At 35.7% G+C, this 16,266-nt stretch overlaps 1 protein-coding gene across 2 annotated transcripts in view; it reads right to left on the bottom strand.

Moving 5' to 3' along the window:
- LOC126168177 (inositol polyphosphate 5-phosphatase OCRL) overlaps positions 1 to 15,062 on the bottom strand; it is a 90,950-nt gene extending 75,888 nt beyond the window's left edge. Inside the window, exons 1-7 of one of the 2 annotated variants that reach the window (XM_049920537.1) lie at positions 14,876 to 15,062; positions 14,605 to 14,736; positions 8,665 to 8,846; positions 8,437 to 8,571; positions 8,127 to 8,278; positions 738 to 880; positions 106 to 276 (exon numbers count right to left, since the gene is read on the bottom strand). In XM_049920537.1, coding sequence (XP_049776494.1) covers positions 106 to 276; positions 738 to 880; positions 8,127 to 8,278; positions 8,437 to 8,571; positions 8,665 to 8,846; positions 14,605 to 14,660 — 839 coding nt within the window. In that variant the 5' untranslated portion in view covers positions 14,661 to 14,736; positions 14,876 to 15,062. Of the gene's footprint in view, positions 1 to 105; positions 277 to 737; positions 881 to 8,126; positions 8,279 to 8,436; positions 8,572 to 8,664; positions 8,847 to 14,387; positions 14,519 to 14,604; positions 14,737 to 14,875 lie in introns of those variants that run through there. The other variant, XM_049920536.1, reaches the window with a different exon arrangement.
- Positions 15,063 to 16,266: the final 1,204 nt, after the last annotated feature.

Raw genomic sequence — 16,266 nt, 5'->3', positions numbered from 1 at the left:
ACACTCATTTATTGCATTTCCCACCATATGAGTATCAGGAGGAATATAAAAATGTAAAAATAATGGCATATTAGTAAGGACTCAACCAGCAACAGCAAAACTTACAGCCATTCTTCTTCTCTTGGTGTATCATTGAACAAAAATGCTTCTTTGCTCAAGTCAAGCTCCTGAAATCCAATTGCGTATATATCAGGTGGTTCAGGGTCATGGGCAAGCCATTCTGTAAGTGGCACAGTTGGCGGCTGTCCATTGACATTCCAAGTGCCAATGAAAACCCTAGAGAGGGAAATCTGCATAATGATTGACATTTCAGAATTTATAAGCAGTGTAATAAAATAATTTTTTGCACTTTAAATGCCCAAAATAATTTTAAAGAAAGCTATAAAAAGTCATTATAAAGCAAGATGTTCAATACAGAAGAGCTTACAGCGTCTAGTTCAAATATTCACTGCTCTTACTCTCAAAACACACACACACACACACACACACACACACACACACACACACACACTCACTCACTCACTCACTCACTCACTCATTCTCTTTACAGCTTTTCAGCGACTTCACAAAAAAATCACAAACACTGTAATCTTCTCTTAAAATACCATCTGTGCTTCCCCACCTGTTTTAGCCAATGTTCAATCCAATTAAACTTTGTTTACTTGTTATTACATATAATTGAAATATATTTCAACATGAAAAAATAATAAAGAAAAAATAATAAAGTGTCTACTTACTTCAGTACTTGAGTGTATGTATAATGACGTTCTTTCATTGCCATCTGATATCTAATAACACTTTCCCTTGCTGCTATAGGCGTGGTCCCTTTAGCAATGCTTTGACGTGGTAATGTAATATCCGGGCTTTCAAGCTCCAGCAGCTTAATTAAAAAAGGCAATTAGCTAATTACACAGCTGGCACTTAAAAGCTACTATGCATTGCACATAGTATGAGGGTGGTGTAGCATAAAGTAACAGTCTCAGCTTACTAAAAAGCTGATGCTCTAAAATTATTCTAATATGGTCAACCTAATTTAAGAAACAGCCATTTAAAAAAAACCATATTTATGGAATAGGAAGAATATAAAAACCTGTATGCAAATTATAAATTTAGTGTAGCCAACTATTAATGTACCAATCAAGTCTCTGAACAGCATACCAGAACTACAAAAGTTCTGCACTAGCACTGTAAGGTAAGTTAACATTTACATAAAAACAAGTATTACTAAAACACTTACATATGTCAATCTGTTTTACTGCTGCTACTAGTCTTCCAACTGAACCAGATTCAATAAGTAATAATATGTGTAAGTAAATGAAGACAATGTCAAATATTAATGGGCTACATCAACAATTAATCTCACAGGCAATGTTTTCTTGTCACATAAGGAGATCATTAAGAACTCCTAACAGTGGCATCAGAAATGGTGAAAGTCATGGTATCAAATGATTTTTATAGCATACTTTGTGTTGTCATTCTCTACAGACCTATAAATCATTTGAGAAACAAAGTCTGGACGCACCACGATCCTAAGAACCACAGTATATCCCCCCACTGTCAAATCTCTGAATAGCCTCTTACCACAAACTACAAACCCAAAGAAACTTGCAAAGCAGACCTCTCCTCCAAACACCTAAATCTTTCAACAGTTCAGTCCTCCCCACTGAGCTCATCTTCAAGCCAACAACAACAGTAAATCACATAGACCAGTCACAGATCTACAGCCCATAGTGAACACACACCTTTACCACCCACTTTAGAACAAAGTAAGTCAGATGTTCGTGCCAAATATCTCATAATGCTTGCCAGCAGGTCAAATATGCAGAATGCCACAGCAATATTACAAATTTTTCAAGAAAGTAAAAATTTGGAAACTAACATTACTCTTAGAGTACTCTTTTGGATTTTATCATTTGACACAATGGTGGTGATCTTTTCTAACGGATACTGTACCACCTCACGCATTTACCTGGTCTACTTTTTCCTTTTTCGGTTATGTCTTTTGTGATAAAAACAAATTCTATAATGCACAATTACCTTTGCAGTTTTAAAATGACTCATTCATTAAAATTTGGTTATCGGCTGGGCACTGAATGCTAGCTCATGCAGCTAAATCTGCAACTTGCCTCCATTTCAATCACTTGGTAGTTTGCCCTGACTTGATCCAAAAAAATTCCATTCTGCACTCACATTAAAATCTCTTTGATGATAACAATTGAGAAAATTCTCAAATTTTTTGTATTGGACAGCAGAGCCATCACTAGAATAGTGAGAATAATGATTATGTTTCATTTCTATGATGTTGCATTTAAGCAACTTTACTAGTGCAACCTAAAAGAACTGCACCATATCTGTATCATGTTTTAGGCATGCAGCAATAATGCAGTAGCTAATAGTAATTTTTTTCATTTTCATTATCTTTGTAGTAAATGAGAAATGGGTAAACTGACATTTAACTGTTTTCTCAGTGAGAGCCATCAACTGCATCTTTAACAACAAAGGCATGATTTCTAGCTAAATTCATTGACATAATCAACTCACTAAGTGAGAAATATCTAAAACACTTGGAAAGCTTACTTTGAGTCTTAGCGATGCCGAGTACAAAACCCAATTTTTTTATTTCTAGTTCTGCAATTAATTCTTGCAATGTCAGTTGTGTCTTCATCAGTGTGAATCCACCATTAGCCTATATTTTAAGATAATTATTTTCAAGTTCAAATCTATCTTCCAGAATTTTTTTGATATAGCCTCTGTTCCTGAACTTCCTGGTTCCAATCTACAGACAATTTTGTTAAGCAGCACTTTACAACATTTTCTAGTGGGCTGCATGCCACTACTAGTTTCCCATTCTGTTGTGTTGTGCAAAAACTGAGTATGAATCTGTTAATTTACAGTGAAGTGCTACATCACTTTTGACATACTTCACAAAATTCAAATCAATTTCTGTTTCAATAAGCAATCTCTGTTTCTTTGCTACTGAACAATTTGGAAGAGTTGGGCTTCTGAATTTTTTCTCTGTATATTTGAACGGAAACATAGTCTTCCTTGCCACGAAAGATTTAATTAAATTCTTTATCTTCAACTACTTCAATGATCTTTATACTTAAGTTTCAAGAAACTTTCTCACACTTATATTTTGGACGTGCCACTATTCCAAGGATGGCAAACCAATGGCACGCATGTCACTAGTGGCAAATGATCAAATAATTTGGGCACAAATTTAAAAGATGAATTTAGGTAGGCCTATCTAACTGAAATAATTCATTTGTTTGTTTGCATTTGAAGTCCCAGCAACAGTGTTCATTGTGAATGGGCTATCGATACCAAGGCATCATAAAAGTTTTAGATGACAGATTTTCACTCGTGCTCACTCACTGTGAGCCACAGTGTACTCAAACGCTTCAGTAAAAATACACCACTGTTCAATGTTAGATTGCAGCTGCTCCAACAACCATGACTAATGACTTCTACTGACAAGTACCACACTGCCAAACAGTTTCACTGAAACACATGTTCACAAGCTTGTTTTTCATTGTTACACATATAAGTTGTGTGCTGCAAACAGCACTATTTTTGAACTTTTGAGTATTATTCAACAAGGTTAACTACGCAAAACAAGTGCAAGGTAAGTGTGATAGAGAATTTCAGACTTGGTGGACAGGCAACTTGGATAAAATTAACAAAGGCAATAAAGCAGTGTGTGTCATATGCCTAGACTGTGGTATGTAGATCTTCTGTAAAACAGCACTGTGAAACAAATCACATATCTCTCTGTCAAAAAAAATTGAACCAGAGCAATAGGAATGCATTGTATGTTCTATTAAAACAGGAATAAACAGACAGCATCTATGATTAGGTATTTTAACAAGGACTGTCGTACCAGTGCTGCCAAGAAAAAGAAAAGAGAATGAAAGGCATCAAGTCCTTTCCTTATATTTCACTGTATGTTTATGAAAATACAGAAGTAACTAAATCTGCTTGTTTAACTGTTTTATCGATATTATGTTGTAAATGACATAAAAAAAAACTGACTGTAATAATATCATTGCCAGCAACTACTAAGCCAGATATGTGTACAACTGTTGAAAATTCACTTAATGAAAAAGAAATAGATTTAAGCAAAATGGTTTTGGTAATGACAGAGTGTTCCCAATATGCTGGCCAAAAAGAGTTTTATTATTTTATTCCAAGCAAACAATGGACATTCTATTCTTGAAATCCACTGCATCACACATCAATAAGTCTTGTGTGCAAAGAGTGGTTCTGCTTCCCTTGACAATATAATGACTGTAGTTATTTTGAATGTGTCATTAGATATGGTAGAAGTCCAAATGGTGTTTCTCTAATACTGGAACTGCAAAAAAAATTATTATTATATATGTACAGCAAACAGAATCTTGTTGCCCACTATTTTGGAAATGTCAACTCCTAACTGTTCCCTCCATACACGTTTATGATGGAATAATCTTCCCACATAGCAGAAAAAAAATGAGGTAAATAATTTTAACCACACATACAACATGGGAAGTAAAAGTAATTTTATGCTACCTACACAACAATTGAAATTATATGTACGGACTTCACAGGAAATGAGGATGACAATACATAACAAGTTCATGGGCAAAAACATATTTAATATGAAGCCAGAGATTCTAAAAACAAAGTTAAGCAGGTTCTGTGGGAGAAATGCTGCTATTCAGTAGAAGAATTCATAGAGGATGAAATTATAATTTAAGCATAGGGAAATTAAGTATTAAATTTTTTATTGTCTGTATATACAACAATGAACTCAAAAATTTATTGAAACAACAAAAGAACTGAAAGTAAACTTATCAGAAAGACCATCATGCAATATGAGAAAAAAGCCAACATTAAATTTATCAGAATGTGGAATTCAATTCCAGACACATGCAGCCAGTTACAGAAGCCAGCACTTGCTACCTTGACAGCATTATCATCTAATTATGCCTGTGAGTCATTATTTCCTGAAATGAATAACATTAAAGACTTGCTAAGAAAGCAGTGATCAGACAATCTGAGTTCAGCTTCCATTCTGCTAAAAGTTACGAAGCGTGCATCTAATATAAATTATATAGCATTGAATTTGCAACAGCAGTAATCACATTAATTTTTATTTTATTTAGATAAACTAAAAATGTGTATTTTATTATTACTGTTTCAATGGTCTATTTCTGGTTGCAAATCAAGAGTATTAATATGGAAATATTTAGTTTTTTTTTTCCTTCATTAATTGGTAGAGTTCATATTTCAGTGCACTAGCAAATCTTAAACACACATGCATTCATGAACTATCTCATGTGCAAAACATGTACAAAATAAATACAAAAGAAAGTGTAATATATGATACCAAAACTTAGTTCTACACTTAGTTTGATGGTAAACCATTGCCTTATTAAAGATTTCTCTGGAAAAAAATGACACATAGATGTACAAAGGTTCAACATCTCTGCACTACTTCTTTTTTCATCTTTAACTTCCTTACTTCTTACACCATTATTTCTTACTTACTTTTTATGCCATTATTTATGAAACACGAAGTTGTGCCATAGCATCTTTAATTGACCAGCCCTACTGAGTTAAAGTCTAAAGGTGATTTTTTCCTTGAAAGTTTGATATATTTAACTTTTCCTTCATTTCTTTGATCAGCAGGTTGCAATCTAAACATTTTAGGGACTTTTCACACACTAGGTTGCCCCAATTCACTATAATCAAGTCTACAACTGCCGTAATTTTCTTGATAATTGCATCTTCAATTTGCTGCACCTTTTGGTTTACACAGCTTTTTATCTCCTTAACTAATCTATTTAAATTTAAATGACAATAGCCCAACAAGTGAGAAGTTTATATTCAAATCTTAAGAACATCTGTTGAACATGGTATTAAATGTGCAGTTTTATTTGTAGGAAACCATTTTCTGTGTTCAGGTCTGGTTTCATATCAGACTATCATAGATTTCAGCTGATAAGCCAGTTCCATAACAAATGAATGCAGACATATTTGTATTCTGCAATTATTTTTGATAAAAGGGATACACCATCACCTTCATAAAAGATCATACCCACATAAGAGCAATGCTTTAACATGAACACTGCCTTTGAGCACCTTCATTCACACATTGTCAATTCAGTGGGTCATGTTCCTACAAAGGAAATTATTTTACAGCTTCTAGGCCTTTACTGAATATGTACAGTTGAGTGGCACACAGAAATGTTTACATTTTCAAATTTCAAGGCCTCAATTGCTCATCTTTTACCTCTATATCACAAATTCACTGCTGACGGAACTACGACAAGTTTTCAGTCACTACTACATAAAATGCAGTGCAGTAACCTGTCTTCAAATCCTAAGTGTGCTTATTACTATAAATACTTAAAAGAGCACATAAACCAACAGTGCTCCAAATAAATTCAGGATGGAAGCAAGAAACTGTTATTGTACTGATCATGAAATAAACAGTACTTATATACACAGATAAAGGTAGAAAATTTTAGCCAAATTTTTGTACACTAATTGAAATGACACCAAAATTAAAATAAAAGTTTCTTATTGACTTACATGATTCTTCAATGGTGTAAGTAATTATACGATCAGTGCTATTAATTTTAAGATACACAATGTGAAATATAGCCGAAGTTTGGTCTTTTTTTTTTTTTCTTTTGGAAATTTTAGATGTTAATTTTTCCTAATGGTAGACAGACAAACCACTGACAAATGATAATGCTTCCAGTCCCTTTAACTTAATAATGTACATGAGCTAAAAAAATAATATTGATTATGACTGGTGAGAGAAATACATTATCTGTGGTGACCTCGTCACACGAAAGACATCTGAATATGTTTTACTCCTGTCGTCCTGACAACATCACAGAGTACTGACTACTGGAGGTGCAAGCTTTTGCTAATGGCCTATTTGTTAAATTCTACATAGCACGATACATATCCAAAAGGCCAAAAAAGTAGTAAAAACCGTTGTGCTTATTACTGTTTGCTAGTTGACCAGCTTCTTCAGATCATTGACTGCTAACTTCTCGCTCTAGAAACCGCCCACTTTCACCATATATAGGCTGCCTGCTCTTCACTGTTGGTGCCATCTCCATATGACTGTTCCCACCCCACTCCCGAACTGCCCATCGCCAAAACAGTTTATCCCTGTGGCCATGCTGCACTGAACTAGCAGTGCTGTTCCCACCAACTGCTTTTGGGGCTTTGAATTCAATATAACCACAGACCTAACCAAGGCTGATTTGCAACATAGCACTATAGAGTAACATACATGGCTTGGAACTGTTGGAGATGATGTGAGCCTTAACATCCCCCCCCCCCCCAAAAAAAGGGGGGGGGGGACTGAACATAGTTCAAGCTAGAAAGAAAACTGATTTAAGTACCAACCAAACCTGGTATGCTGGTTTTCATTAAGCAACTGTCTATTGACTAACAAACAACTTTAAAACAAATGTACTTTTCTACACCAAACTAGAAGGTCGGTGTCAATATTATTCAGGGTTAAATGCAACATTCCACTATCTTGTCAAAACAGATAAAGGCATACACTGTATCCTCTCTCTCTTCTTCTTCTTCTTCTTCTTGTGTCTTCCAGTGGTAGATGACAATGAGGAGTTTTGCCAATGACACTTTTTGTGTACCTTGCATCAGAATTTGTTTTCTACAAATGTGGACACTAATGTGAAAATGTATATTTTTTTCAAATCTATACAAAAACAAAAGGGACACATTCATATACCAAAACATAAAAAATATCATAAAATATTTAGGTTTCCTTTTCTCTCCTTTCCATCTTTCTTTTTTATACAACAACATTAGACATTTCAGTTCAAAGTGAGAAAATTATCTGAATGTGTCACCATCCCAAACTTATACTGTCTTATTTCTCGTAAGCATGCTGTAAGTTTTGAGTAATTTGGGGAAAATCTGAAATCTGATGCTGAATCCCGTATCATATACAAACTGCAATAAATATGTACCAATTCCACATTACTCTTAACTTTCAATTTTATTTACCACCCATCATAAATTAACAAGAATTATTTTTTGTTGTAACACACTGTCAATAATATTAAATTAGACTGTAAAGTAACAATCCTTACAGAGGTGGCCAACGAGTCATCCTTGGTTGTAGGCTGTATTTCCTTCACATCTACTGGTTTTTCAACATTAACTAAGGCGCTATAAGAATTATCTGCAGCATACTTGCGAAGCCACTGGAATTCTGGAGGTGGGCCCCTCCTTTTACTGTAGACTGAAACATAGAAATAAAAACAAAAGGGACACATTCATACACCAAAACATGAAAAATATCATAAAATATTTAGGTTTCGCTTCCTCTCCTTTCCCATCTTTCTTTTTTATACAATTACCTACTAATTAGGAGCTACACTGACAACTCTCAATTGTTACCTTCCATTACTCTGAACAATTCTCCAACGAAGTTGCTTGTTTTCACTCCAGGCACCATTTCAAATAAGAGCTTAAGTTTATAAGAAGATATGTTGACATATACATCAACACCATCTTGATGTTTACTTTCAGGGTCTGAAATAAAAACAGCAACCATAATTACATAATGTGTCAATGATGAATCACATTAACACTCGGAAAAATAACAAAACAAAAATGAAACATCACCTATTTCACACCTGAAGTCAGCATCTACTGGCAATGTTCGCTCAATAGTCAGATCAGTAAAACTTTGAGGGGGCACTCTTGAGCTCAGAAAAACAAACAATGCATGATCATTCTCATTTTCAACCAGAGCCAGAACTCTAGATGTGCGCACCCATCCTTGCATTAAGCTTGCTTCGTGGACATGTTTCAGTTAAGAAACAGATATATGGAAAAAATTACATAGCAGCACACAATCTATTAAGCTTTGAATTACTAATGTTTTACCAACAATAAAACACTTTAGCCTGCAACACAGCTGTCAATTTCCTTTCACCTAAAACAATTAAGTTACCTGCACTTTACCATATTCTTGCAAATATCTCAGCAACAGCCATGCCCAAACCCATAAAGCTTCTGTCTCTATTGATTCATAATACTCCTGTAGCTCCCTTAAAAAAGGGGGAGGAGCAGAATGGGACACAAAGTATTTTGATTTTTTGTTAAGGGATACAACAATGTCCGCACTAGTGAGCTCCATTTGAACTAAACTGTCTTTAATAGTAATTGAAAACGTACATCATATGATTTTTTTTTCCTACAAATTATAGAAGTGTGTCAATTTTTTCCATTTGATATTATTATTGAAGCAAAACTGGCTGCAGAAACTGTCTTTAAAAACCTTTCAACATACCAGTTCACAGAACTCCTTGTTTTTAGAAAGTTTTGTGATGTTACTAACTTAAGGGTGTTTTGTGACGAGGAATTCTTGCGATTAACACGACAGACAAATGGGAGAGAAAAGAAGTTGTGGGTTATACAATGAATATTAAATGTGAATAAAATTCATTCAGTATTTGATTTCTTACTTGAAGCCTATCTTCCACATTCACTGTAAGGGCCCATGTGTTTAAACATAAGTGTTAAGCTTTTAGTATGCATATCAGTCAGTGTTAGGTGCAGGTATGTGAGATCATAATTGTTGATAATAGGCAATTCATTTAGATGACTACAACATGACACAGGGCAGACTGTTACTCATCACACAGAGCAGGCATTGTGTGTGTGTGTGTGTGTGTGTGTGTGTGTGTGTGTGTCTGCGCGCACTTAATAGCTCCTATTTCCATTCTGGATTTTCCATTGATTGACTTCAATTAGGCTAAACAATGGTCCTATATTTTAGTCCAACTGTCTATTCATAAATACAGTTACACTAAAGAATCCCTAAGCTATTACATCCATATACAACAAAAATGAGAGTTTATTTCTGTTAATTACATTACTATGTGGAAACATTTAATATTATTGCTAAAGCATGAATGTGTCTAGCTCAGAAACTTGATGAAGTTTAGCATCAACAAGGTACCCAGGTTCCTCTTTTAGAGATCCTGCAGTAGTTACATACAACTACTCCAAATTACTAAAAAAGGTCACTAAAACACAAAGAAATGTGCACATAATGTAAGATATCAATAATTCCAACAACAGTCTTAGAACTATATGGAATGTAGTGTATCAAGACACAGGACAATCAGCCATTGTTGTTGTTGTGGTCTTCAGTCCTGAGACTGGTTTGATGCAGCTCTCCATGCTACTCTATCCTGTGCAAGCTTCTTCATCTCCCAGTACCTACTGCAACCTACATCCTTCAGAATCTGCTTAGTGTATTCATCTCTTGGTCTCCCCCTACGATTTTTACCCTCCACGCTGCCCTCTAATACTAAATTGGTGACCCCTTGATGCCTCAGAACATGTCCTACCAACCGATCTCTTCTTCTGGTCAAGTTGTGCCACAAACTTCTCTTCTCCCCAATCCTATTCAATACTTCCTCATTAGTTATGTGATCTACCCATCTAATCTTCAGCATTCTTCTGTAACAATCAGCCATAGAACAGGATAAAATCACTGCTGAACTGAATGAAAGGGCTACAAATGACGAGTAGCAAATATATATAACTCACATTTTCTTAAATAGTAGGAACTATAGGTAGAAACAGTTCAACAGAAAGTAACAGCAGTATGTTTAAAAAATATCTCTCATAAAATTCAGTCATATGTATGCCAACAACTTCTGAAATTCATAAAACTATATAGTCTCCCAAAAATAAAATTTCATCTAGTTTTCATGGTGTTTCTAATACAGTATTAAAGAGCTGTTTCCACACATATGTAATGCTCTATCTCAAGGCACTTTTCCAGGAAGACTGAAACATGACATTGTCAAACTCCTATTTAAGAAATGTGATATGAGAGATGTCAATAACTACCGAACTATTTCACTGCTGACAACATTTGGCAAAATTTTGAAGGTCGTGTATTCTAGAACTGTATCTCACCTTAGCAATGATAATATCCTCAGCAAATGACAGATTGGATTTCAGAAGTTTTGCTCTACTGAGAATGCCATTTACATGTTCACTCACCAAATTATACAAGCATTAATTAATAAAATAGCACCAGTTGGTATTTTCTGGAACCTATCTAAGGCATCTGAACATTTGAATCACAGTACTCTCCTATATAAATTCACTTTATATGGGACTGCTGGTGCAGCAAACAATGAATGATGTCATATCTAAACAAAAGAATGTTAAGCTGTACTTAATAAATCAACCAATATAGTCCAGTGATGTAATTCTGATGGGAGAGAATTCATGCAAGGTGCTTCCAAGGCTCAATTTTAGGTTCATTATTGTTCCTCATATGTGTAAATGATCTTCCATCTAATATATAACAAAATCTTAAATAGAACTATGTTTCAGCATCTGTATAAAATTGAAGAGGCTTCTTCTGAAGAAGATATTTCTTTTTGCTACACCCACAAGACCACAGGAATCTGACATTGCCCTTGAAATATATAGCTCAACTGAGGATATCGATACAAAAAAGCAACACCCACAATGCCAAAAAGTGGAATCTGACATTTCACTTTACTTATATAGCTCAATCACAGCTATCAATACCAAAAAGCCAACACCTACAACTCCGAAAAGTGCAACCAAACACCCAAATACTTCCATTTTCACTACATCATTAAAAAAACAAACAGACCTACCATAAATATACTAAAGACAAGATATCACAATTACTACACAATAAAGCTCGAAGAAAAATTACTTGTGAGCAAAAGCCTTCAGCAATGTCGCCTAGGTTGGCTACACAAAGCACATGCACGCACACCAAAAACAAAAAATCTCCTTGAATACACACAATCTCCCACCCATAAACCAACCCCAACCCACTCAATATCATCCCCAAAAAGACAACCAACAAAAAAAAAAACATATGGAAACCAATTACACCTAAAAGCTACAACCAAACTGGTTCTCTCCAACATAATTTCTAAATGCCCCCCAACTCGCCCCATTAACCCCACAACCAATATCCATTCAACTCACCTCCATCACCTTATACATTCTCCCTACAGGCCCCCCCCCCCAAAAAAAAAAAGAACACTGTCATAAAATCAATACTGTGGTTAACTACTAAATGATTATAACACCTCTCCCCAAACCACTATGTAACAAACAGACATTACAAATTATAGTACTAACCCCTCAATATATTTATCAATCAGCCCCATTAGTTTTCTCCTACTATGACCGTGTAAAACTGTAAAAACAATCAGCAACCCCCCCCCTCCCCCCCACACAACACCACCACAACCACAACCACAACCACAACCACAAACACAAACCAAGCCGAGCCGAGAACTGCCCCTCCCTAAGTTCCTCTTGCCAAACTGTGATTCACCAATTTCAACAACGACCTCCAGCCCACCCAACTTCCCACTATATTTTACATTCTCCGAACAAACCTCTCAGCAGAAAGAAAACCGATCCAAAATAATTCTCCATTCACACCAGCCCTATGGCCACAGAAACTTATAGACGACGAACAACAAAAACAGGAAGTAACCAAGACAATCACCCTTATGCCCAACCTAGATTTCTCGAACCAGGTACCACGTATTATCAAACACCATATATTATTGCACCAACACCACCACATATACATGGCCCTGGTCCAAGCTGTCAGAACTCTCATCAATCTCACATTGCTGCCACAAGCGAATCACCTCAAATATATTCAGCATGAGACCGAACATCTGCAGAAACTGTATGACAGGTGACATATCATCATCCATTGCTGAACGTAATGTTACACTCTTGAACGTCACTGTCATATCCATGCTTAACAAAAAGCAATAAGAAAATTTAAGCTTCTTTGTGCACAATGAACACCAAACTAATCAGATATAACAAAAATGTCAAACACTAACTACCCCAACCCAAAACCACATTAGCACAATGACAACCAAACCTCAATTGAGCCAAATACCACATGTTAAACTCAGCATGTCAACATCCACCACCAGAGAGAACCATCAAACACAACATAATATCTACAAACACAACTGACTCAAAAACACCGCACCTTAGTGACTTCACACATGACAGAATTATATCACAGGCGAGAGCAGATGGGTGGAATCAGACACTTCCACTGACCCCAAAATGCTACCTCATAAAATAGTTGGCACAAATTACAATACAACTATCAGCAACACATTAAAAGAACAGTAGCCAACTGTTTTCACAGGCACTATTTATGATCTTCATACACCATCTAAATTCTTGCTTAGCACTTATCTTGATGTTTAGATATTTCTTGAATGGTAATTACATAACTCTACTAACTTCTGTATTAATAATTCACTGATTTTATAAAGTACTTCATGTCATAGATTTTGTGTACGTTCCTCTTTATAATCTTTGTTTGCTGACACATACAATTAAAACACTTGTAAATAAAAAAATTAAAAGTAATATGAGATTAAAAAACATTAAAATTTTATTTATACAACAGGCAAATGGGTCCAGAGTACAAGTAATCACAAATGTTAGTATAAAAATATTTTTCTGGTTGCACAATGAAAGTAAATTACAAATACTGTATTTAACGAAACTAGCCACCAGTTACACAGAAATATACAGACTTGCTTGAACTAGCTAGCTCATGTAATGACCGAATAACATTGCTCTGCACTCACAGATGACAATTCCTTCTACATGTGTGCTTAAACTGTCATAATTTTGTTTGTCAAAGAGTTCAGGTCCAACAACTAAAAATTTAATTCTCTTAACTAGTTCCACAACTTGTATGCCTGTGGGAAAATATGAACGCAAGTAATAGAGTGGCATCTCAAATTGGTCAGCAGCACTACACTACGCACAGTACTGTACTCAGAAGCTAACATCAATTGCTGGCATTCTATTGTTTCCTAGTAAACTGGTACAGTGTAGCTATTTTCTCCCTTTAAATCACAATCCAAGGGTACCTTATGACTCTCTGGACAATCTGCTAATAATCTTCTACATATTTCCCTTTGTGTTTTCTTAAGTTTGGTCGCCTATACAGCAACGCAGTTCCTTTTCAATGAATAAAGAAGCAGGTGATAAACGGTATTGCATACAAGAAATCAATTTAACATCCACTCAAAATTTTAGTTTTCACTGTAGTGTGTATTTAGCTGAAGCAGCATTATCACCGTTCTATTACCAGATAACTGTCACAAACAGCAAAGAAAACAATGACTGTTACCGTACATTTTTTGTTAGCGCCTCATGTTCGTCGTACAATAAAGATGCGACGTGAAAAATGCTTATCACGTAACATTTGTAGTTTAAATGCTAGCATTAAAATAGCATGCTCAACCAATCCCAACGTAAAAAATAGAGTTTACCTCTTTCAACAACAAAGCATTTACTTGCAATTCAAATCTTGACGGGAGGGGAAACCGCGAAAGTATACCCTTCTTTGCACTGCTACCAGATACTAGGCTTCACGTCCGAGTAACTCCTCCGTCACTGCACGCTACGTTTCACATAGGGGGCGTTCCGTAAACAAGTTTCCGGCAATCACCGCTAGGCTGAAAACGAATATTTAAGGAAAAGGATACTGAAACCACACTGTCTTCGGCGCTCAGTTTGGTCTGAACAACAGTTAGCACATCCATGGCCAGTCAGTGTGTCCTTTCCAGCGCCCTTACAGTAAATAACGCGCTGGAATTAAGAATGCATTTTCTTCTGTCACTGGAAAAGAGGTTAAGAGTAAGAGTTTTATACAATATTTTGAACATACTTCTTGTCTAGTCACATTTATTTACATCATTACACAATAGTTAACAATGAGCAAAATATGACAGGTAGTCAGCTTCAACTCTCAAGTTACCTTAGTTACCTCTGCTACCGATCGGAAGAAGCCTGTTGACAGCTTTGTGTCTCTTATTGACAGTTATGTGTTTAACAACAACAATTTTCAAGTTACGTAGCATTTCAGTTGACAAAAATAATACTTAAACAATCGTTACACAAAAACACTACATATAGTATTCATAATAACGCACGTAAAGTTCGCATTGAACAATTCTACCAACAGTGGAAATTTACCATCTAATCTCTTCGTACTACAGAAGCCTGGCTGTATAAAATGTGGAATAAGGTAAGTAATGCTTCAAACATCGATTTTTGTAATATTGTGTGTCATTTGCAAACCTTAATTATCAGCGAAGTCAGACGTACATAAAATACAAAAAATTATTTTTCCTGAAACCAGTTGTAACTAAAGTTCCTCAAAGTAGAAAGAAGGAAATCGGCAACATTTCTACACTGAAACTCACAATGGTGAGCGTAGCAGAGGGTACTCCCCATTGAATTGAACTGGGTTTATTTGCCTGTAGATAACTTGTGTTGTATAAGGCATTGGCACTCGTAACATAGTATCCTAATTAGAGCTTCTGCCCACTCCATTCACGCATGGAGCGCAGGAACAGTGTTCAAACAACTACATGCGCGCTGTAATTAGACTAATAGTGTCTTCCTTATCCCTATGGGTACGGTAGGTAGTATATTACTAGATACGTCATTTAAACCTGGTTCTTGAAACTTTCTAACCGGGCTTTCACGGTATAATCTGCGTTTATCTCGAAGCGTCTGCCAGTCCGCTCTCCCATGGGTCAAGCAAACCTGCGAGTCTGCGACCATTCATGCTGCCTTTCATTTTATACAATCAACATATCCTAACGTCCTAGTTGGTACGGGTCTCGAGAGCTTGAGTAATATTCTAGGATGGGTTGCACGTAGGACGTCCATTCGTCCCGTTTTTTCCAGGACATTCCATTTTTTCGGTCTCCTGCCTCCCCGAAAATTTTTGTGGGAATCATGGAGGTAGAATACGCACATATGTCGCGGTTTTTTTTAGATTGATGTTGGCTACAGTAACCTCTAAGACAAACAAAGACTCACCATGAATAAATTATCGGAATGGAACGGTAATCGGTAGATGTGATGTAGGTACACAGTGAAACATTCCATTTAAATTGTTTCCAGTATTTTTTTTGGTTAATGTTGGTATGCCTAAACATTGACCATGAACAAAGACAACTTTGACTGTAACTGTGGACTGTTTGGAGGATTGTAACCTTTTTTCATAAGTGTATGTTTTTGGTGGCCATTAGCTACAATTAACGTCCCTGTATAAATTTAATATTTCCCTTAAAATATACAACTAATAAGAATTTGGTATCTTATGACCAAATATACACTTTTAGCTGTATATCGACA

This window comes from Schistocerca cancellata, chromosome 1 (genome assembly GCF_023864275.1).
Source record: "Schistocerca cancellata isolate TAMUIC-IGC-003103 chromosome 1, iqSchCanc2.1, whole genome shotgun sequence".
Classification (NCBI taxonomy): domain Eukaryota; kingdom Metazoa; phylum Arthropoda; class Insecta; order Orthoptera; family Acrididae; genus Schistocerca; species Schistocerca cancellata.
The sequence above is the reverse complement of the archived record's forward strand: the minus strand, read 5'-3'. Positions and strand labels throughout refer to the sequence as shown.